At 43.9% G+C, this 23,864-nt stretch overlaps 1 protein-coding gene across 18 annotated transcripts in view; it reads left to right on the top strand.

The window, feature by feature from the left end:
* KIAA1217 (KIAA1217 ortholog) overlaps positions 1-23,076 on the top strand; it is a 499,018-nt gene extending 475,942 nt beyond the window's left edge. For 10 of the 18 annotated variants that reach the window (XM_009214094.4, XM_009214096.4, XM_009214099.4 and 7 more), the window contains 10 exons: positions 538-979; positions 4,029-4,212; positions 8,257-8,420; positions 9,492-9,659; positions 13,180-13,299; positions 17,698-17,733; positions 17,883-17,960; positions 18,073-19,671; positions 20,179-20,301; positions 21,027-23,076. In XM_009214094.4, the coding sequence (XP_009212358.2) occupies positions 538-979; positions 4,029-4,212; positions 8,257-8,420; positions 9,492-9,659; positions 13,180-13,299; positions 17,698-17,733; positions 17,883-17,960; positions 18,073-19,671; positions 20,179-20,301; positions 21,027-21,524 (3,412 nt within the window). In that variant the 3' untranslated portion in view covers positions 21,525-23,076. Of the gene's footprint in view, positions 1-537; positions 980-4,028; positions 4,213-8,256; positions 8,421-9,491; positions 9,660-13,179; positions 13,300-17,697; positions 17,734-17,882; positions 17,961-18,072; positions 19,672-20,178 lie in introns of all 18 variants that reach the window. The other 8 variants (XM_009214098.4, XM_009214106.4, XM_009214101.4 and 5 more) reach the window with 7 other exon arrangements.
* The last annotated feature ends 788 nt before the right edge of the window (positions 23,077-23,864 follow it).

The following is a 23,864-nucleotide window of genomic DNA, read 5'->3' as shown; positions in this document are numbered from 1 at the left end:
GGGGAGGGATATATAGCTTCAAATGACTCCAAACACCAAAGGAAGTTGAGGAGTAAACACGACTGTTAGACTTGGAGTCACTGTGTACCTTGTGGCAAGACTTGGCTGAATCCAGGTAGGGAAGCCAGTGAGCAACAGGCTGAGATACAGAAGAGCAAACAGAAGGAATTAGAGTGAGGGCTGCCCTCCCAAGATGCTTGGCAGTGAAAGCAGGAGGGAATAAGCAAACTTTTGGCTTAGAACTAAGCGTATTTGAGGGCTGCATAGGCCAGAATCGGGTGGTGGAGGAGTTAAGAGAGGCTGATGTTAGACTCATGGCTCATTTTCTTCTACCCACCCCCAAACAATGATGGAGTGGCAAGGGTCTGAGTACAACAGCAACAGCAGAAAGGGATATTTCCATACAGGTCCCTAAGCAGCTACTCTGAGCTTTGGGATGTGTGACTCTCACCTGGCTTTGGGATGACATAGCTTGCAAGTATGCTACCATGAGAAAGTGGCATGAGGGTTAATGCTGCTGTGCATGGTTTCTCCTAGACATGTGACTGACGGGCTCCTGAAAGGCACGGACGCAGCCCAAGCCGCACAGTACATGGCTATGGAAAAGGCCACGGCCGCAGAAGTCCTGAAGAGCCAGGAGGAGGCAGCCCACACCTCCAGCCAGCCCTTCCACAGCACAGGTGCCCCTGGCGATGCGAAGTCAGAAGTGGTGCCTTTGTCCGGCATGACGGTTCACCACGCACAGAGCTCCCCTGTGGCCATCCAGCCCTCGCAGCACTCCGTGGCCCTGCTGAACCCTGCTCAGAACTTGCCTCATGTGGCCAGCTCCCCCGCCGTCCCCCAGGAAGTAAGCCCCACCCTGCAGACATTGCAGGCTCCGCAGTCCCCACAGACACCCATGAATGGGTCTGCCATGCAGAGCTTGTTCATTGAAGAAATCCACAGTGTGAGTGCCAAGAACAGGGCAGTGTCTATCGAGGTAGAGTCCTATTTCCATTTCTCATAACCCCATAAAGGAGTCTGATACATGGGCCTTTCCCTCAAAGCATTTATAGGCCGGATGATGACATAATTGTGTATGGATCAGAGACAGAGTTTTGGAAGTGGAAGTGGGATTCAGTGGCCAGGTGAAGAGATAGGTCATCTGGTTTCAGAGAAGGATGAGACACCTAGCCTGTAGGAAGGTGAGGCAGTGGTGTGCTGGTAAATGTTTAACAACCAGCTCTCTGGTACCGGCTGTGGTGGGGGGTAGGCGGGGGGGCTACTCTATGTGTGGCATTTGCCAATTTCCATGGTGTAAATATCGCAACCATGGCTGATTTCAAGTTACGACATGACACCACTGCTGCTGAAGTTGGGAAGAGATGTGACAATCAGCTATCTGGGCCAGGACAGCTTCAAGCACTCCATTGCGGTGAAGGCAGCCTGAGGAGGGTCTGCAACTCAGGTAGATGATAAGTGGAACCTGGTTAGCAGGGGAGGGTGGTGAGGACATTCTAGGATACTAACATGCTGGATCAAAGTCTGGGACCATGACTAAGCCTGTCTAAGTGGAACAAGAACAAGGACTAAGACTGGGGAAATGGGCTGGAAACTGACTTGAGAGCTTGAAAACCAGTCCATGATGTTTGGAGTTTATTTGGAAGGTGTCAGAGAAATGCTGCAGCTTGAATCCATGATTTTTTTTAAATGACATCTTCTGGAAATTAATCTAGAAACAACATACAGAATTGATTGAGGTGGTGGGTCTAGAATTAAGAGAGCTGGATGAGAAGTTACTGTAGTCATCTAAGAATGAACGGTAGAGCAGTCAGAATGAAAAGAGAAAACTAGGTCTTAAGATCAAATGACATGAGGCCATGTGTGGTGGCTCATGCCTGTAATACCAGCACTTTGGGAGGCTGAGGCGGGTGGATCACTGGAACATGAGTTCAAGACTAGCCTGGGCAACATGGCAAAATCCCAACTCTACCAAAAAAAAATATACAAAAATTAGCTGGGTGTGGTGGCACGTGCCTGTAGCCCCAGCTACTCAGGGGGTTGAGGTGGGTGGATCACCTAGGTCCAGGGAGGTCAAGGCTTCAGCGAGCCAAGATCCCATCACTGCACTATAGCCTGGGTGACACAGCGAGACCCTGTTTTAAAAACCATGAGATCAAATGACATATTACATTTTGAAATATTCTTTTTATCAAGGGCTGGTATCAATGCTCCAATAACACATTTGGCTTTTCTATTTACCTTTTTCTTCTTGCCACGTAACTTTTCCTCCACTCATTTGCTTTATCCCCAGCAACCTTGTCCTAACCCTCCTGCCTCTACTGAAAATCACCAGTGGAGAGCTCAGGTTGGGTATATCGAGACGACCTGGCAAAACTGCCACAGCCGCAGTCACAGCCTCCGGGCCTCTGAACACTAGGTGGTTTCTGTCTGTCCCAAGGGCCCTGGCTTGCCGCTAATCAGAGCCAGCTATTTAAAAAATGCATATCACAAGAGTACGGAAATGTGATTGACGGAGTGTGATTCTATTCCCAGTACCTAGTAGGGCAGGGGAGGAAGAGACATTGGCAGACCCGTCATTTAAGATGTCTTGCCACTTTAAACATCTCAACATTTAAAGGATGTCAGTATGATGGCACTCTTATTTAACAAATCTCTATTGAGGACCCAGTGGGCATAGTGATCATTGTGATGTGTGTGTTTTACACTTTGACGGGAGATATGAGTCATCTCTGAAAATGCCCTGATCCACAGGTATGGAGGCCTGGGTTTTTCTGCCAGATCTGCCACTGACAAACGGGGTGAGCATTATTCATTCAACAGAGATTACCGAGCCCGCTATGTGCCAGGCCCTCGTAGGCTTGGGGGAAAGCCAGTGAACAGAAGAGACAAAGTCTCTGCCCTCAAGAAACTTACCTACTTGTAGCAGGAGACAGAAAAAACGTATATGCCAGGTGGTAATCAATGCTAGGAAGAAAAAATAAAAGAGGGTTAGAATGGTGGAGGTGGTGGTTATTATTTATATGTAATGAAACTTGGGCAAATTCTTCATCTCACTGGACCTCAAAGCTCCCATATGTTGATTCAATGATCTTTGCCAATTCTTAGGTTATGGGGTTCCACTAATCTTGGTGTGAATTTCCACCTGGCCCTCTTGGAATTATTAATGTGCTAGTTCAAAAATTGCAGGAAAATGTTGTTTTAAAAAGTGTACAGATGTTTTAAAATGCATTTTATGTATAACTCTCTGTTGTAGAACTTAAAGGAGCTTATGGGTCATCTAAATAATACCTCCTCCCTCATTTTATAAGACAACGCGACCCAGAGGGCATATAGCAATTCCTTGATAGAAGTGGTTCTAAGACACAGGATTTTTGTTCTTAGTGTTGTGGGTTTTGATCGTTTGCTTGGACATCTCTTCTATAATGAAAACTCAATTAAAAAAAAATTTTAGGCTGGGCATGGCGGCTCATGCCTGTAATCCCAGCACTTTGGATTATAGACTCATGTCTCACTCAAGGCAGAAGGATTCCTTGAGGCAAACTGTTTAAGACCAGCCTGGGCAACATAACAGACCCCATCACTATTTTAAAAAAAAGAAAAAAAATTAGCCAGGTGTGGTGGCTCACATGTGTAATCCTAGTTACTCAGGAGGCTGAGGCAGGAGGATTGCTTAAGCCCGGATGTTGGAGGCTGCAGTGAGCTATAATGACGCCACTGCACCGCAGCTTGGATGACAGATTGAGACCCTGCCTCTAAAAAAATAAATCTTGGTAGTAGAAGAAATACTTTTAAAAGCATGTTATTTTAAGTTCAGGGGTAGAAGTGCAGGTTTGTTACATAAGTAAACATGTCATGCGGGTTCGTTGTGCAGATTATTTCATCACCCAGGTCTTAAGCCCAGTACCCATTAGTTATTTTTCCTGATCCTCTCCCTCCTCCCACCCTCCACCCTCTGAAAGGCCCCAGTGTGTGTTGTTCTCCTCTATGTGTCCATGTAACTTTCTTTACCTGCTATATTCCTCCAGAAAGCAGAAAAGAAATGGGAGGAAAAAAGGCAAAATCTGGACCACTATAACGGGAAAGAGTTTGAGAAGCTCCTAGAAGAAGCTCAAGCCAATATCATGAAGTCAATACCAAATCTGGAGATGCCGCCAGCTGCAGGCCCACTGCCAAGGGGAGATGCCCCAGTGGACAAGCTGGAACTTTCAGGTAAGGTCCGGTCCCACAGCAGGAACATATGGAGGTACATGGCCTTGGGTAAATATGGTGCCATCCACAACAGGACATACTCATCAACAGAACCAATGTCTCAGTTCTTACAAATCTTATAAAATGTAAAACCTGGAAGAGCAAATCCTCTGGTGTTCCTTAGATCTTTAATAGTATCTCTTTTTTTCCTTTCTTTCTTTTTTTTTTTTTTTTTTTTTGAAATGGGGTCTTGCTCTGCCACCCAGGCTGGAGTGTAGTGGTATGATCATAGCTCACTATAACGTCCAACTACTGGGCTCAAGCAATCCTCCCACCTCAGCCTCCCAAGAAGTAGCTAGGGCTATAGATGTGCACACCACTGCATGTGTCTAATTTTTTTTTTATTTTTTGAGAGACAGGTTTCTCACTGTGTTGCCTTGGCTGGTCTCGAACTTCTGGCCCCAAGCGATCCTCCTGCCTCAGCTTCCAGAGTAGCTAGAATTACAGGCTTGAGCCACACTTGATTTCACTACTACTGTTTTACCCTAGCCATAGAGAAGCTGAGTTCTGTGTTAGGATTCTAGAATAATGGCCAATAAAGGAAAATTTAAATTCCTAGTATTTGCGTTTTCTATGCATTTGTGATACTGCACCGCACGAGCTGGGAAAATATTAGGCCTGTATTTAAGACCAGAGCTTTTTGTATGCTTACAGAAAGAAAATGGTAGCTTTTATGAGCTACCAGGGGATATTAGATCATAAGGCAAAATTGCATTTTTTAATCAAAATTATTAGAATATCTATTTAACCAACTCAACTATGGAAGTTAAATGCCAACCTGTCCATAATAATATAACTTCTAGGAATCTCAACCTATTAAATATTCCATCATTTACAAACCATGCGTCTTATTCTGATCTTAAAATTATGGACCCAGGCCGGGCGCGGTGGCTCAAGCCTGTAATCCCAGCACTTTGGGAGGCCGAGGCGGGTGGATCACAAGGTCAGGAGATCGAGACTATCCTGGCTAACATGGTGAAACCCCGTCTCTACTAAAAATACAAAAAACTAGCCGGGCGCGGTAGCGGGCGCCTGTAGTCCCAGCTACTTGGGAGGCTGAGGCGGGAGAATGGCGTGAACCCGGGGGGCGGAGCTTGCAGTGAGCTGAGATCGCGCCACTGCACTCCAGCCTGGGAGACACAGTGAGACTCCGTCTCAAAAAAAAAAAAAAAAAAAAAAAATTATGGACCCAGATGTTATTTTACTTGCAGCCTAATGTCTCCTCAGTGTCACCTTCCACAGTGCCTTATCCAGCAACTAAAATTAATTTGGAAAGGAATCCCCATCTTGACTTGCATGTCAAGAAACATTGAAGTGGATTCCATTTATAACCACTATAGAGGCATCCCTTGGTATCCACGGGAGATTGGTTCCAGGACTCCCATCGGATACCAAAATCTGAGGATGTTCCAGTTCCTGGTATAAAATGGCATGGTATCTGCATGTAACCTACTCCCATCCTCCCATATACTTTGTGGGACCAGCACACCTCAGCTGTGTGACTCCACTGCCTGCCTCCACGTACTTTCAATCATCCCTGCGTTACTTATGATACCCAATACAATGTCTACACGTTACTTCATTTGTGTGGATTCAACATAGTACTTGGCGCAAGGCAAATTCAAGTTTTATTTTTTGGGATGTGGAGGGAATTTTTTTAATACATATTTTCCATCTGCAGCTGGTTGAATCCACAGATGTGGAACCCATGGATGCAAAGGACCACCTGCACCTGTCTCCTCCCCAGTTTTCATCCAGTTCATCCCCTAAAGCTCCACTCACTGCAGCCCTCCCCCTCCGTCTGTGCTAAGAGGCTTTTCTTATGCCTTTCCCCACCTGCCAGTTGTGTCAGGTCTGTCTAGGGTCCTGGGCGGGGCAGCTCTTCTCACACAAAGGTGACTTTCCTCCCACAGTTCCCATGGAGAATTTCTGATGGAGAAAATGCCCTAGCTCATCACACTTTTTTTTTTTCCTTTTTCTTTTGAGACTGAGTCTCACTCTGTCACCCAGGCTGGAGTTCAGTGGCATGATCTTGGCTCCCTGCAACCTCTGCCTTCTGGGTTCAAGCAATTCTCCTCCCTCAGCCTCCCAAATAGCTAGCATGACAGGCACCCACCACCACACCTAGCTAATTTTTGTATTTTTAGTAGAGACAGGGTTTCACCATGTTGGCCAGGCTGGTCTCGAACTCCTGACCTCAGGTGATCCACCCACCTCGGTCTCCCAAAGTGCTGGGATTACAGGCCTGAGCCACTGGCCAGCTCATCACGTTTTTATCTTGCCTAATTCTGCTCTCTCTGCTGCATTATTAATTTTGTCATAGAATCCTCTGATGTTTCATACAGGTCTCATAACTGTTCCTTCTCATGACTGAACAACAAAAACATATTACATTTTGTTCACTTACCTCATTTTGGCTCTTGATTCTATCCAATTTTTTAAATTTGCATAAATCACTTTTAAAATTACTCCCCAAGGTATTTTGACTTAGTTCAAATGTTCTTGTTTTTTTCTTTTTCAATGCATCTCTGACTTGGTCTCAGAAACAGTCCAGTGATGGACAGGCTACCAGAAATGTGTGAAGGTAGCATCCGTGACCTGTAAACATTAGTTTCTGCCATTTTAATTTATTTGTCATGGAATTATCATTTTTAATGTATTTTTATTTATTAATGAGGCAAACTTCTAAGTGTAGAGTTTTAAATACCATTTGTATTTCCCCTTGTGTGAATTTTCTGACTATTTGGATAATGGAGGAATATGGATAATGATCGAAAATTGATAAAGGCCAGCATGGTGGCTCATGTCTGTAATCCCAGTGCTTTTGGAGGCCAACGCGAGAGGAATCACTTGAAGTCAGGACTTTAAGAGCAGCCTGGGCAACATAGTGAGACCCTATCTCTACAAAAATTTAAAAAGCAGCTGGGCGTGGTGGCGCACACCTGCAGTTCCAGCTACTCTGGGCTGACGCAGGAAGATTGCTGGAGCCCAGGAGTTTGAGGCTGAGGTGAGCCGTGATGGCACCACTACACTTCTGCCTAAGTGAAAGAACAATACCCCGTCTCAAAAATAAAACAAAAAAGGCTGGGTGCAGTGGCTCACACCTGTAATCCCAGCACTTTGGGAGGCTGAGGCACACAGATTGCTTAATCCCAGGAGTTCAAGACTAGCCTGTGCAACATGCAAAACCCTATCTCTACAAAAAAATAAATAAAGAAAAAAATAAAGAAAATTAGCCAGGTGTTGTGGTGCACACCTGTAATGCCAGCTACTAGGGAGGCTGAGGTGGGAGGATCACCTGAGCCCAGAAGGTCAAGGCCTCAGTGAGCCTTGATCACACCACTGCATTCCAGAGTGGGTGACAGTGAGACCTTATCTAAAACATAAAAAAATTTTAAAAATTGTGTTTAATTAAAAAAATCAAATCTACTTCCTCTCCAACTTTGTTCTCATTTGCATCCCATTTTTTCTCTGGCCCTCCCTAGGCCAGATTCTACTGTGACATTGACCTTCAGCAGAAAACCCTCTTGCTGATGCTATTTTTTCAGACTGAGGGATGAAGGCTTTGGAGGCCAAGCAGGGGGCTATGGATTTGCCTTTGGGCTCCAATTTTTTTTTAATCTATCCAAGTACTACTCAGCTTTTTTACATAACAAGAATATTATTTAATAATATTAATAATAGGTAGTACTTTACATAGCATTTACATTAAGCCAAGCTCAGTATGTAAGTCATTCAATCCTAATGACACCCCAAAGGAAAGTTTATTATAATACCCATTTAACAGATGAGAAAACTGAGACTGAGAGAGGTTTAGTAACTTGTGCAGGGTCTTTTTGGGATTTAAATCCAGTTGCTCTTTAGGGTCTATACACTTAATCCTTGCTCTATGGAGAGAACAGAAAATTTTTAAATCAGATTGCATTGAGTTTGTAGCAATATACCAGACTTTCTGGATGTTTTCTTGCAAAAAGATTATTCTTGCAATGGTGCACTGTTTTCCAGAAGATTCTCCAAATTCAGAACAGGACTTGGAAAAGCTGGGGGGAAAGTCGCCCCCTCCTCCTCCCCCACCTCCTCGTCGAAGCTACCTGCCAGGATCGGGACTCACCACCACGAGGTCAGGCGATGTGGTCTACACCGGCAGAAAGGAGAACATCACCGCTAAGGTCTGATAGGCTAAGCCCTGGTAAACTGGCCTCTGGGTTCAGATGATACCCTTAGACAAGGTTCTGTCTGTTAGAACATAAAAAGTAGTGAGGCAGAGAATCAGTGACTCGACCACACAAGATCCCCAGGAAGCACCACAGGTGGGACAGTGGCAGCCAGTATGATTGGACTAGACCCAGACCATGAGTTTCATCCTTATTTGACTTTTAGCTGCAACAATATGAAACGCAACTCACAAGCTATTTCGTATGTGGGCATCATAAAATTGAAAATGAGGGTAGGAGGGGGAAACAAAGATTATCTTCCAAAGGTAACTGAGGTGAGCTGACACTGTTGTGGGAGTCTATACAGAAAGATGTTCAATGAGCTTTAGATTCCACTTAACTAGCGAAGTGTTAGCTTTTATGTTAAATGTAAAACACAATTTCCAAAGAGATGGAGTATGGGGGGGTCCTTTCATGAGGACTGTATTAGTCTGTTCTCAGGGTGCTGAAAAACACATGTCTGAGGCTGGGTAATTTACAAAGGAAAGAGGTTTAATAGACTCACAGTTCCATGTGGCTGGGGAGGCCTCACGATTATGGCAGAAGATGAAGGAAGAGCAAAGGGACTTCTTACATGGCAGCAGGCAAGAAAGAGATTGTGCAGGGGAACTCCCATTTATAAAACCATCAGATCTCGTGAGACTCACTCACCACCACGAGAATAGCACAGGAAAGACCTGCCCCCATGATTCAATTACCTCCCACCTGATCCCTCCAGTGGCACATGGGAATTATGGGAGCTATGATTCAAGATGAGATTTGGGTGGGGTCACAGCCAAACCATATCAAAGACACTGAATGTTGAGGAGTTCCAATTATATTATCATTATTTAATCCATTCATCAAAATGACAACTTATGCAAACACAAACCCAAACTAAATGCAAAGGGATAAAATAACCTTTCAGCTATTTTCTCAGCTAAGATCTAGGAAGCCAGTGTTATAGGCAGTGAGGGACCATCTGTCCCTTTTTCGCTAGCACTTAGGAGATGTTAAGCCACTATCCATGGTTTCAATCTCCCACAGGCAAGCAGTGAAGATGCTGGACCGAGTCCACAGACCAGAGCCACAAAATGTCCAGCAGAGGAGCCTGCTTCAGCCTGGACCCCATCCCCACCCCCTGTCACTACCTCCTCCTCAAAGGATGAGGAGGAAGAAGAAGAAGAAGGAGAAAAAATAATGGCAGAACTCCAGGTATGTGGGTGCGGTGAATGACATTGGCTCCTTGCCTCCTGCCTGGGTCTCTCCAGCCATGGTACTTACAGATTCGTTAGCGAGAGGGCCAGGAAAGCGCATGGACTGGGACCATAGAAGCTGTGTCTTCTGGCCTTGGCCTTTGCTTTCCCAAGACGGTGCTGAACAAGGCTCTCAGGGTGCCTATGTGATGTGCAAGGAATGACCGTTTCACAAAACAACTCACGCTTTCCTAACTCTGGCTGGTAGGATTGACTCTCCTTTCTTTCCATCTTAAGAGACTCTGCTTCATTTCAAAAGCAAGTAAGATAAGGATTAGAAAAACCAGCCATTGTCCTGTCTTGATAAGGACAGACTGAAGCACATGTTAGGTGGGTTCCCGTTCCTTGGCTTTACCACTTAGAACCACTGACCTTGGATTGTGGACTCAAGGCCAATGACTGGCTTCCTGTGGTCCATACCAAGTCCCTGTTCAATATCAATGTCATCTTTTCAGATATTATGAAAAGCTGAATTATTTTGTTTTCCATTTTCCTTGGTCTATTTGAGAAATGATACTGTATTAGTTTTAGATATTTATTTTTTAACTATGACATAGTCCACTCATAGGATGAAGGATGGGGTGCCAAGGCTGTGCCCAAAACTGATCCCACATTCCCATCATGGACGTGATTCTACCTCAGGTCTATATCCTGAGAACTTGTCTCATCAGAGACATGTACACAATTCCTAGAACAAACTTTGTGTAGAATATTTCATTTGCCTCATGCTTCTTATAGGATTTTTCTGTCAATCAGATAGTTGGAACACCAGCACCTTGAGGCTCAAAACCATGTTAGCTTCTTACCAGTGTACCAATGGCTTTGTGCCAACCCATAAATTTTCATTTTTTCTTTGGAGTAGGAAGAACTTTCAATCCACATTATTTTCACTGCACTTGTTCTACTCTGGTTTCCATGGTAATAACTGCCAAAATTGAGCTGCCTGGATTTTGCAGGGAAAACAGAACTGCTGGTTGAATTGTCACATTCGTGAGCCCTTTCACGCTTCACTAAAACTCACAGACTAGCCTGGGACATCCCCACAACCAATCAGGCTATTTGCAGGTTTTTAGAAGGCTTGGATAATTGTTTTCATAGGAACCACAGATTTATAAAGCTGGTATCTTTCAGGCTTGTGGATAATTTTTTACACCTCTGTAAGAGAAATACTAAATTTGTTGCAGCCACTTATAGCCCGCCACTGAGGGACACTTTTCTCCATTGAAGTCTAAATATTTGATGCCCTTTTTGACTACTTTACAGACATTGGCATATCTGGCTTCATGCCATATTCTTGGTGGTTAGATAATAAGAGTGGTGGCCAGACGTGGTGGCTCACACCTGTAGTCCCAGCACTTTGGGAGGCCGAGGTGGGCAAATCACCTGAGGTCAAGAGTTCAAAACCAACCTGGCCAACATGACGAAACCCCATCTCTACTAAAACATACAAAAATTAGCTGGGCATGGTGGCAGGTGCCTGTAATCCCAGCTACTCAGGAGGCTGAGACAGGAGAATCACTTGAATCCGGGAGGTGGAGGTTGCAGTGAGCCAAGATCATACCACTGCACTCCAGCCTGGGTGACAAGAATGAAACTCTGTCTCAAAAAAAAAAAAAAAAAAAAAAAGTGGTGAATGAAGTACTCTAACCTTAACTCAACCAAACCCTGTTAGCCCTCTGGCTGGGATAGAAACCCAGCCTGCTAAATCAGCAACTCGGTCAATGGCCTGTGGCCATAATGCTTCTCTTATTTCTGCACCTTCTCAAGGCAGGACAAGGAGCAGCTGTGGCCCCTTCTAAGGACAATTGTGCAACCACTTTCTGTGCTCCACATCTCCAGGCATCAGAAGAAAAACAGGCTCTGAAATCGAGGGCCTAATAGCTCAAAGGAGATGGCAGTTGGCATTTGTAAGCAGCACTCTAAGTAAGCAGATAAACCAAACACATCCAGGGCATGCTAGGACTGGTGTGACTAAGGAACAGCAAGGAGGCCAGGTGCAGCAGAGACAGGGGAGCAAACAGTCTGGAAAAAAAGGCCAGAGAAAGTCCCTCATCAGCCACCTTCAGATTTTAGGACCAGTGATGGAATGTTTACTGAAGGAGGACGTGTATTATTCTTTCTGCCGGCAGAGATATCTCCAAATGACAACATTTGACATAAAGAAAACACTAGGCAATTATTTAGGCTGATTCATTTAAATACGTGGTCTTTCGCCAGGCACAGTGGCTCACACTTGCAATCCCAGCATTTTGGGAGGCTGAGATGGGCAGATCGCTTGAGGTCAGCAGTTTGAGACCAGCCTGGCCAACATGGTGAAACCCCGTCTCTACTAAAAAAACTACAAAAAATCAGCCAGGCATGGTGGCGGGTGCCTGTCATCCCAGCTACCTGGGAGGCTGAGGCAGGAGAATTGCTTGAACCCAGGAAGCAGAGGTTGCAGTGAGCTGAGATCTCACCACTGCACTCCAGCCTGGGCGACGGGGCGAGACTCTGCCTCAAATAAATAAACAAACAAATAAATAAAAATAGTTTTTAATCCTAGCTGCACATTAGAATTATTTTGGGAGTTAAAAAAAAAATTCCTACAGCTCAGAGATTCTGATTTGTGTGTTCTCTGAGTGGGGTCTCAAGAGTATTTGAGAACAACAGTATTTTTTTTTTAACCTGGGTGGTATATAGCCTGGTTGAGAACCACTGATGTCCATAAGTTTGGGTCCCTGAGTTACCAGTCTCTCCTCTCATGATCAGGACATTGCCCACATGTCGGCTTCGTTTTTAGCCCTGTAGACACCATCTATGTCTGTACTTTCTCCCTTTGTCTGAGAACTGGCCTCCCTGACTTAAATTCACAAGAGCCAACTGTTGGCTCTTACAGTTTTCAGACACAAATCTCCAGGGTGCAGGCAGCTCCTAGGCCACTCGGAATGACATCATTGCTTAAAAGCATCACTGTATTCTCAATGAGCCTCAGAACGCCCTGGAGCGCAGTAGTACGTGTTTCAGAGAAGGATTGCTTAGAGTACTTTTATTCTAAGACTTCAAGGTTTAAAATGTCTTCTGAGCTTTTGCTGTATAATTTCAATAAAGCTCATAAAAAAACGAGGAGGAAGAAAAAAGAAAGATAGTTTTTTGTTTTAATTTATTTACATATTGAGCATTTTTTAAAGGTGAAAGCAAGAAGCCCTCTTAAGTACCAATTTAGGTTCACCCCAGATAGGCAGAAAAGGGAGTAGTGTCTATTTTATCTTGGCATTCCCCAAGAAAGGAAGGCAGCCTTTGCCCCAGGCTCAGCCTCCAAGCCAGCTTTGTCAACATGAGAGAACGTGGGGAGCAGGATTTCAGGGTGCTGCCTCCCTGGCCTAAACCTGCCTGCAGGAGCCGGGCTGGGGTCCCCAAGCGTCCGGTTGTTCCTGCCTGTTTCCGTCCGTTCTCCTCAGTACCCTTGGATCCCTGTTAACCTCAGTATTTTAATTCCTTAGGCATTCCAGAAGTGTTCCTTTATGGACGTAAATTCAAACAGTCATGCCGAGCCATCCCGGGCTGACAGTCACGTTAAAGACACTAGGTCGGGCGCCACGGTGCCACCCAAGGAGAAGAAGGTAACGTGGCAACTGCACATTTGCCACACGGTTGGGAGTCCTTCCTTCCTTGCTCTGACACTAACACGGCTCTTGTACTCGACCTTTGTCCCCTCTGTCTTTTTTCTCTCTCTTTTTTTTTTTTTTTTTAAACTAATGGAGACACAGGTATAGGTTAAAATCAGAGATATCTTGCTCAGGTTTTCAGAGCAAACACTGTGTTCCAGCCCACAGCACACAATAGTCTATGCAGAATTTAGACACTATCTTCCCAAACTAAAGAGTATACACCTGTCAGTACTTTCTAGAACAACTCTAGAAAGAAATATATAGAGACAGCAACCAAGTATTTAGTAGTTTTTCTAATTTGTAACATCCTTTGGGCAAAAAAGAAAAACAACTATCTATGTTTAAAAAAAAAAATTAGGTAAAAACCAGCCGGGTGCAGTGGCTTACACCTGTAATCCCAGAACTTTGCGAGGCCGAGGCGGGTGGATCACCTGAGGTCAGGAGTTCGAGACCAACCTGGCCAACATGGTGAAACCCCATCTCTACTTAAAATACAAAAAATTAGCTGAGTGTAGAGGTGGTCACCTCTACACTCAGCTACTCGGGAGGCTGAGGCAGGAGAATCACTTGAACCCTGGAGGCGGAGGTTGTAGTGAGCTGAGATCACACCACTGCACTCTAGCCTTGGCAACAAGAGCAAAACTCTATCTCCAAAAAAAAAAAGTAAAAACCTTTGATTTGGGGAAGAAAATGCATGGTAGAAAGTATCTACCACCACACACAGGTGTAACTTCATGGAAACATACAAATGTGTATTTGCACAAACGTCCAAGGATGCCAAACAGAATTTTTGCTAAGTATTATCCATTTATAAAGTATACCTTCCAAGATAGTAAGTTCAGTATAGTTTTAGTGTTAAAATATATGTGTGACGCCAAAAAAAAGAATCCAGGCTCTGAAACAAAGTCTGCTGTCATTGTATAAGTACTCTAGGGAAACGACCATGGCCTGAATGTTTGAAATGCAACTTTAAGTTGCACCTAGAGCATCTATGATTTTTAGATATAGAGACATCTTACTTGAATTAAGCCTGCATCTAAACTTCAGGATAAAAAGCTTGCAATGACCAATTCAAGGCCTAACATTTTTCTCCAGGGACTTATGTTTCAGAATTCAAAGATTCTAGCTTTCCTTAAACAAAGTCAAACTAATCAGATGCAAGATAGCCCGATAGCTACTACAGATAGGTACCTCGGTCCATGTATGACAGCTCAAGGAGGTAGATGTTGTATCACAAAACTGAAAGGCTATTCTAATACAACAGTTCAAGAGACACAGTTTGGGGCTCCCAGCTCCCAGCCCACCTTGCCAAGGAGGCCAACCCACTTCTCCTTGCCTCATAGCCACGATGGCGCCCTTGTGTAAACTCTCTGCCACATAAACTGACATGTGACACTGTTAATAGGGGGAAGAGAATCTCACTATATACCAAGGGGGGTTACTGTTGATAAATGTTTCTCATGAAGAAAACCTAGCCTGGCCTGGTGGCTCACACCTGTAATCCCAGCACTTTGGGAGACCAAGACGGGAGAATCACTTGAGGCCAGGAATTATCCAGGGTGCTTACTCTGGATAATTAATCTTAGTAGATTAACCTACTTCAGAATGACCATGAGTATCAGACTTCTCTTATCCCCAATTTTGGGTCCTTATTAACCTCTTCCAGGGCTGAGTGTTTATCCTTCCATAAATCAGATGTTTTCTTAAGCATTTTTTTATCCTGTCATCACTGAAACTCCAGCCTAGTTCTTCACTTGTATGCAATTTTCCCGTAACCCTGTCTCTCATTTTGGTTTATTGTCCATATGCCTATTGAATGCTTTTCCAATTGTCTTCATAATTCAAATCTTAGGGCCTATAAATACATATTAAAGAGGCATAATTACCTTTCACGCAGAGTCTTGACTAAGACTAAGAAATCATCGTGAGTTTACGTGACAATTACGACCAAGCTCATGCACTTGCTTTGATACATTAATTCATTTTTTTGTGGCCCAGTGATAAAAATATAGGTCGTGTGAAAACCAAACTTCACATTTCTATCCTAGTGACTTTCCATTGGAGCATTTGTGCTACTACTCAATTTTAAAATACATATATTATGGGGGGGGGTGGTTGAAATTTATTTATTTATTTTTGAGACCGAGTCTTGCTCTGTCACCCAGGCTGGAGCGCAATGGTGCAATCTCAGCTCACTGCAACCTCCGCCTCCCGAGTTCAAGCGATTCTCCTGCCTCAGCCCCCTGAGTAGCTGGAATTACAGGGGCGTGCCACCATGCGTAGCTAATTTTTGTATTTTTAGTACAAACAGGGTTTCACCATGTTGATCAGGCTGATCTCAAACTCCTGACCTCATGATCCACCCACCTCCACCTCCCAAAGTGCTGAGATTACAGGCGTGAGCCACCACACCTGGCCTGAAATGTTTAATGATGGGAATGGCACGGGCCATGACCAACCAGAACAGACGCCAGCCCTAACCCCCAGTAAATAGACCCCGAGAACATCTGCCACGTATGTGTCTTTAGATCACATTCCAACTCCATCTGCGATTCAGGGTAAAGTTCTCATTCGGGTCCTGGCGTGATACGCTGACTCCATATCTGGAGTTGTAACCTTAGGCTGAAACCTTATTTTTTTTTTTATTTACACGTATATATTTTTTGAGATGGAGACTTGCTCTGTCGCCCTGAAGGCTGGAGGGCAGTGGCATGATCTCAGCTCATTGCAACTTCTGCCTCCCAGGTTCAAGTGATTCTCCTGCCTCAGCCTCCCGAGTAGCTGATATTACAGGTGCCCGCCACCATGCCCAGCTAATTTTTCTATTTTCAGTAGCGATGCAGTTTCACCATGATGACCAGGTTGGTCTCCAATTTCTGACCTCAAGCGATCCACCCACCTTGGCCTCCCAAAGTGCTGGGATTACAGGCGTGAGCCACTGCACACAGCCTATTTTTACTTTTTATTTTTGTGTGTATGTGATGGAGTCTTTGCTGTGTTGCCCAGGCTGTTCTCGAACTCCTGGACTCAAGCAATCCTCCCGCCTCAGCCTCCCGAGTAGCTGGCATTACAGGAAGCTCAATTATTTTTCTTCTTTAAAACCTTTTACTTGACATATTCATTGTTTCATATTTTAAATTTAAAAGCCCACAAAAGAAGCCCTGTGGTTCCACTGCAGCAGCCGAATCACTGCACTCATTTGGGGGCTTCCTGGGGAGCAAGCAGAAGTAAAACAGGAGGTATTTGGTGGCTCGTGTACCCTGTACTTCGCGCAATATTTCCGTGTGATTAATTCTGACTGCGTTGTTTGTGTGTCATTCCTTGGATGTGTATGAACAGTCTTTCCATTCTTAACCAAGGTCATAGGGTTGCTCTGGGTTGACTTTGGCTGGGCCCGGGTGTTCGTGCTTTGTGTTGTCATTGCTTTAACCGTAGCCTTCATGGGAATTGTGCTCCATCCTGCTGTAATCAACCACCTCAGCAAGAAGAAAGGGCAGCAGTGCCTTGGAACCGACAAGGCATCACTAGTGTTAGTGTTATGTCAGGGCCTGAGGCTACTGATACACCCTGGGAAAGACCAGGCCTCCAGGTGAAGCGCTTTGAATACCTGGGTCCTCACCACTGGATCCTTCAATCCTGAATCTTGGTGGGACCCTAAGACATGTATCTTCACTCTACACTGGGAAATACAGAGAATGAAAGCTGAGTCGTGATGTCACCGTCACCAATTTAACCTCAAATATCTGCTTTGTGAATGTTTAGGTTATATTGTGACAGCATGATGGCTATGAATTGAGGTTATATTGTACCAGCATGATCACCCTGAATTTGGATTTGATCATCTTGGCTATGAGGCGTGTGAAGGTGATTCTGACACTTTGACACCTACAGTATAAACCGCATTTCCATTTGTCATTTGATCAGGAGAAAATAATGTTTTTTCATCCCAAAATGCCAAACCCAACCAAGGCAGATGTCTTTATAGGACAATCTCCATAATAGAAGCAGAGAGAGGACTGAAATAACAAGCTGTAAGGGAAACTAAAATTCCCCTGGGCTGGCTCCTAAGTTTATAGGCAAGAAAACTGAGGCCAAAGAAGTAAAGTGATTTATCTAAAGTAACAGAGTTTAGTGGCAGATCTGGATTAGAATCAAAACTTTCTGTCAGCCCACACATTGTGCTTTTCACAATTCTTCAGGTTTTCGATTCTGCTAGGCTCACAATCTGATGTTGAAAAGAGGACATGTTAGTAATGACTCTGTCCCTTTATTCTCTTCACTACTCCCCCACAAAATTTTAAATTCTTGAAATCTTTTGCTAATTGAGATTTTCATCTTGTGCAAACACAGGGCATTTTTGGCAGTTGGAGAACAAAGCAATCCAAGGTAAACAGCTCTAGGCTTTGGATTGGTGTGTAACAATTATGCGTGGCCCGCATGTCTTAGAAATGTAATTAAAGGAATGGTTTAGTTATAGTCCACTTTTGGGGGCAATGTGGTTTTGTGGAGTAACATGTCCTACACTGTTCTACCAGAATTTGGAATTTTTCCATGAAGATGTACGGAAATCTGATGTTGAATATGAAAATGGCCCCCAAATGGAATTCCGAAAGGTGAGTTCACCAGATCTGTTTTCCAACCGATACCATGCACATTAATTGCCTGGCTCTGCGGATCCATTGCTGATTAACGTGTGTGGTTTCCCTCCTCCGTTCTCCCTCTCAGGTTACCACAGGGGCTCTAAGACCTAGTGACCCTCCTAAGTGGGAAAGAGGAATGGAGAATAGTATTTCTGATGCATCAAGAACATCAGAATATAAAACTGAGATTTTAATGAAGGAAAATTCCATATCCAATATGAGTTTACTCAAAGACAGTAGAAACTATTCCCAAAAAACTGTGCCTAAGGTCAATTTCAGCTTCTCTGGCGTTAGTTCATTAGAAGATGAAATAAGCAAAGGGTCTAAAGTCTCAGGCCCCCAATACTCTATAGCTGACACCGAGAACCAGAAGCTGAATTATGGAAAGACAAAGGAGATGGAAAAGCAAAATACGGATAAGTGTCACATTTCCTCTCCTAGTAGAGTAACAGAATCAAGTGTGCATGATTTGAAAACAGAAGATCAAGAGGTTATCATGACAGATTTTGGCCAAGTTGTTCTAAGACCCAAGGGGGCAAAGCATGCTAACGTGAACCCTAATGAAGACGGAGAATCCAGTCCAAGTTCTCCCACTGAAGAAAATGCAACCACTGACAACATTGCCTTCATGATTACCAAAACCACTGTCCAGGTTCTTTCCAGTGGGGAGGTGCATGATATTGTTAGCCAAAAGGGAGAAGACATACAGACGGTTAATATCGATGCCAGAAAAGAGATGGCCCCCCGACAAGAAGGGACTGACAGTGAGGAGCCAGTTGTGTGCCTGGACAAGAAACCAGTGATCATCATTTTCGACGAGCCCATGGACATCCGGTCTGCATATAAGAGACTTTCAACTATCTTTGAGGAGTGTGATGAGGAATTAGAGAGAATGATGATGGAAGAAAAGATAGAGGAGGAGGAAGAGGAGGAAAATGGAGATTCTGTAGTCCAGAATAATACCACTTCCCAGATGTCTCATAAGAAGGTGGCCCCGGGCAATCTTAGAACAGGACAACAGGTGGAAACAAAGTCACAGCCACACTCTCTGGCAACAGAGACCAGAATCCCAGGGGGACAGGAAATGAACAGAATGGAGCTGGACAAGTTCAGCCACGTGGATTCTCCACATTCGGAATGCAAGGGTGACGACCTGACCGATGACCAGTTTGAAAGCCCCAAGAAAAAGTTTAAATTCAAATTCCCTAAGAAGCAACTCGCCGCTCTCACTCAAGCCATTCGCACGGGAACTAAAACAGGGAAGAAGACTTTGCAAGTGGTAGTCTACGAAGAAGAGGAGGAGGACGGCACCCTGAAACAACACAAAGAAGCCAAGCGCTTTGAAATCACTAGGTCTCAACCTGAAGACACCCCTGAAAACATGCTGAGGAGGGAAGAGCAGTCCAGCATCGAGAGCACGTCTCCGATTTCAAGAACTGATGAAATTAGAAAAAACACCTACAGAACGTTGGATAGCCTGGAGCAGACCATCAAACAGCTTGAAAATACAATCAGTGAAATGAGTCCCAAAGCCCTAGTTGATACCTCAGGTTCTTCCAACAGAGATTCTGTTGCAAGTTCATCCCACATAGCCCAGGAGGCCTCTCCCCGACCCTTGCTAGTTCCGGATGAAGGCCCCACTGCCCTAGAGCCCCCTACGTCGATACCTTCAACTTCACGTAAGGTATCTTGGTCTGCTGGAAAATGAAAAGACCCGGCTGCTTTCCTAAATCTGCCATAATCACCATTAGCAAAAGGTGTCTTGTGACTTAATTGCTTTCTTTCAGGTGGCTTTTTTTTTTTTTTTTTTTTGTCTGTTCGCCATGAAACCCTTCTTTCATACTTTCTCCCTCACCTTTAAAACAACAACAATTAGGTGTCTAACAGCTAATCAATTCTGTTTTTGCCTCTGTTGCTGACTGGTGTTGGGTAAACACGAGGCTGCCGGGTCAGCCATGTGCTGTTGAAATCATTGCTCTGAAACTCACATTAAAATCCGTTTGATCAGTAGTGAGCAGTTGATTCTGTTTGATTCTTCTGATTAACCCCAGTTGGTGTCTCCTAGATCTGTCCTGCATGTAGGGCTGTGGCTTCTCACCTTGAGCTTCTCTGAACATAGTGGAGCAGCCTCACGGATGACCTACTCACGTGCTTCTCCTTCTCTTCCCCCTCTCACTGGTCCTTCCCACAGGGCTCCAGCGGGGCCCCACAGACGAGCAGGATGCCTGTCCCCATGAGTGCCAAGAACAGACCCGGAACCCTGGACAAACCTGGCAAGCAGTCCAAACTGCAGGATCCCCGCCAATATCGTCAGGTAGTTTTACCTTAAACCCAATTTTGGATGGACGCTATTTCAGTTAAGAAGCAAGTCACTGACTTAGTTTATACCAAATATTGTGCTTTCTTTGTAAGATAACGGTTTACATAGACATCCTGGATCTGGGGGCATGAAGAAAGTCTAAAAACCATTTGTTAAACTTTTTCACCACGCTTTTGCATGCTTACAATAAAACATCTTTTACTTTGTGACTCCAAGCTCCAAATTTTAACTGTTAACACACGGTGCCAGACCAGGTGGCTTTTCTTTGGTGAATGTAGTGTTTCATCTGAACACCTCGGGAAGCAGAGACAAACCAACCTGTGGTGGAACTGCCCTTAACGTCACCACTACTAACGTCTATGTTGACTGTATTGCGTTAGAAGCACATTAACGCTCCGTCAAAATGCCCGACCCCCACCCCAGTAATTATCCAGACGCATGGCCCACCTGGCACACGGGAAATGGTAGAGCTGGAATGATGGGACTCCTCTCACAAATGCGTTCTTCCTTTCCTCCTTTCCTGTCCATCCTTTGCTATGTACGTGGGGGGTTTCTACCAGGTCCAGTAAAGCACAACAAGACTTAGCTCAGGCCTTGAACTGTGTGTGGTTGGTTTTCTTTGATTGAATTATTCTCAGAAGGGCTGTGTTGCCAGGCCCTGTGGGTTGATCACGTGTCCACCTTTCTGACAAAATGTCTCCCACCATCTTTATTTGCAGGCTAATGGAAGTGCTAAGAAATCTGGTGGGGACTTTAAGCCTACTTCCCCCTCCTTACCTGCTTCTAAGATTCCAGCCCTTTCTCCCAGCTCTGGGAAAAGCAGTTCTCTGCCCTCTTCTAGTGGTGACAGCTCTAACCTCCCTAATCCACCTGCTACTAAACCATCGATTGCTTCTAACCCTCTCAGCCCCCAAACAGGACCACCTGCTCACTCTGCCTCCCTCATCCCTTCTGTCTCTAATGGCTCTTTGAAGTTTCAGAGCCTTACTCATACAGGTAAAGGTCACCATCTTTCATTCTCACCGCAGAGTCAAAATGGCCGAGCACCCCCTCCTTTGTCATTCTCCTCCTCCCCTCCTTCCCCCGCCTCCTCCGTCTCACTGAATCAAGGTGCCAAGGGCACCAGGACCATCCATACTCCCAGCCTCACCAGCTACAAGGCACAGAACGGAAGTTCAAGCAAAGCCACTCCATCCACAGCAAAAGAAACCTCTTAAAGGTCAAATCCTATCAGGCACAAGTCGGAGTTACGTTAAAAAAAAAATTAACAGTCTACAACAACTGTTTTCACAAGAGAATGTAACATATTGCTGTATCGTTTGAGGCTTAATGCTAAGTATGTGCTAAATACTGGATTAATAGATTTCAGTAAAGCTCGTTTTTTGTTTTTTGTTTTTTTTTTTTTTGGTTTTGTTTTTACCTAGTTGCTATAGTGTCTACCGTCTATACTCAATACCTATAAAATGCAGTAAGCATGTGTCACAAAACGAGGTTCTGGTGGGAGAGAAAGGTGCGTGTGAGACGGGAGAATTGTCTTAAGCATATAAAACATGTATGATTCCAGAATTTTAGTATGTTTTGTATAAAACTATTTTTCATTACGGAGACTAGAAGTGAACAGAGAATTACACAAGTGTGACTATACAAATTGTAAAAGATACTATAATATTTCCTTTTATTTTAGTGTTATTTAGCTTTATTACAGATTTCTATTTTTGTCAAAACTTCATGATTCCTTTCAAGATCTTTTTTGCCAAAACATTTTGATACTATAGCATTGTACATTTGAAAGTAGTGTGCTAGACTATAAAACCAATGAACTTCTACCTGAGCCCTACAGACAGGCATATGTAGAAGGCAATTTATCAAACCTATTGCACTGCCATGAAAAGTATGTATCATAATTTGCTAGCCCAAGCAAGCTAGTTTTCTTTGCTTGCTTCTTTTCTTTCTTTTTTCCTTCCTTTTTTTTTTTTTTTCTTTTTTCTTTTTTAACATGTTGAGGTTCTCTAGTTGTTTTCTTTGGAGTATCTAACCCCTTCTTTTGTTTTCTGAGACCTGGTAACCCACGCTCTTGCATTGTGGATTTTAAAATGTACACTCTGTACGGTTCTGTAAACCGAAAAACTTTTGTAAATATATAAATATACATAGACATTAAAATACTGTATGTGACAGCACATAGAGTAGTTTTCCCACACCAAAGTTAATTTTTATGCATGCTTTAAAAGTATATATCGGGATGGGCAGAAATGGAAGTATCCATACATTTTTAAAAAGCAACAAGTTTGCACAGCTAGAGTGTTTGTAAATAAATGTATTTGTATAACACAGTCATGTAATATACAGAACTATAAGCAGAGACTTTGCAAAACTAAATAAAGGGCTGCATGCTTATTATTTTTTGTACCTTGTCACTATAACTACTTCCTAGTCAAAGAACAAAATGTAACTGTTACCAAGTTTAATGTTTTTCTGCTTTGAGGCTTTGAGGGATATAAGCACATCCACTCAAGAGGACACTACTTTTCTGAAAGCTCTGGGGTGACTAATGATGAGTTCCTAATAAATTAATTGCAAGTGTGGTGCCTTGGATGTGACCTGTTGGCTCTCTCTCTTCTCTGTGGCTTATCAAGGTGTGGATGACAGAAAGCAAACCTGGACACAGAGTTTCCACCCTCCATTCCTGGAGGGGCTCTTATTATTTTCTCTCTTTTGCAAAAACTTCCAGCAGGAGTAAAGTGGAAATAAAACGACTTTATCACTTGCCTTTTTTTCTTTTGAGTCCTCAACTTAAAAAAATATTGTTGGCCTAGAGGGAAATACGCTAACATTACACCATGTGTTTTCATTTTTTTAAATGGGAAGAAGCCAGGCACAGTGGCTCATGCTTGTAATCTCAGCATTTTGGGAGGCTGAGGCAGGAGGATCACTTGAGGCCAGGAGTTCCAGACCAGCCTGTGCAACATAGTGAGACCCCATCTCTACCAAAAAAAAAAAAAAAGAAAATTAAAGTTAGGTGGGCATGGTGGTGTTTGCCTGTAGTTGCAGCTACTTAGGAGGCTGAGGCAGGAGGATGGCTTGAGCCTGGGAGGTGGAGGCTGCAGTGAGCTATGATCACACCACTGCACTCCAGTCTGGGTGACAGAGCAAGATACTGTCTCAAAAAAAAAAAAAAAAAAAGAAGAAAGTTAGTGAAAACAATACCAGGATTATGAATTAACCACAGGAAGAATCTCAGGAAACTACTTAGATTTTTCACCTCCAGAATGTTTCATTTGGTGATTTGACGTAAAAAGCAAATATTCTTGGAACTCGGTTGTTCAGTGTTACTGAGTTTCAGGCTTACTTACTTCAGGATGCCTTTGCCAGAAATATTCATATCTCTGCTCATTATGTTAATGGCAGTCCCGTGTTTCAGGTGGCACTTAGGAAAGTATTTAGGATCCAACATTTCAATCATGTCCCATAATCACCTTAATGACATTATAGTCGTTTATATATAAATATATCTCATAGCTAATTCATGCCAATTTATTTGCTTGTGTTTATGGACA

This window comes from Papio anubis, chromosome 11, assembly GCF_008728515.1.
Source record: "Papio anubis isolate 15944 chromosome 11, Panubis1.0, whole genome shotgun sequence".
Lineage (NCBI taxonomy): Eukaryota > Metazoa > Chordata > Mammalia > Primates > Cercopithecidae > Papio > Papio anubis.
This window is presented reverse-complemented; position numbering and strand designations above follow the sequence as displayed.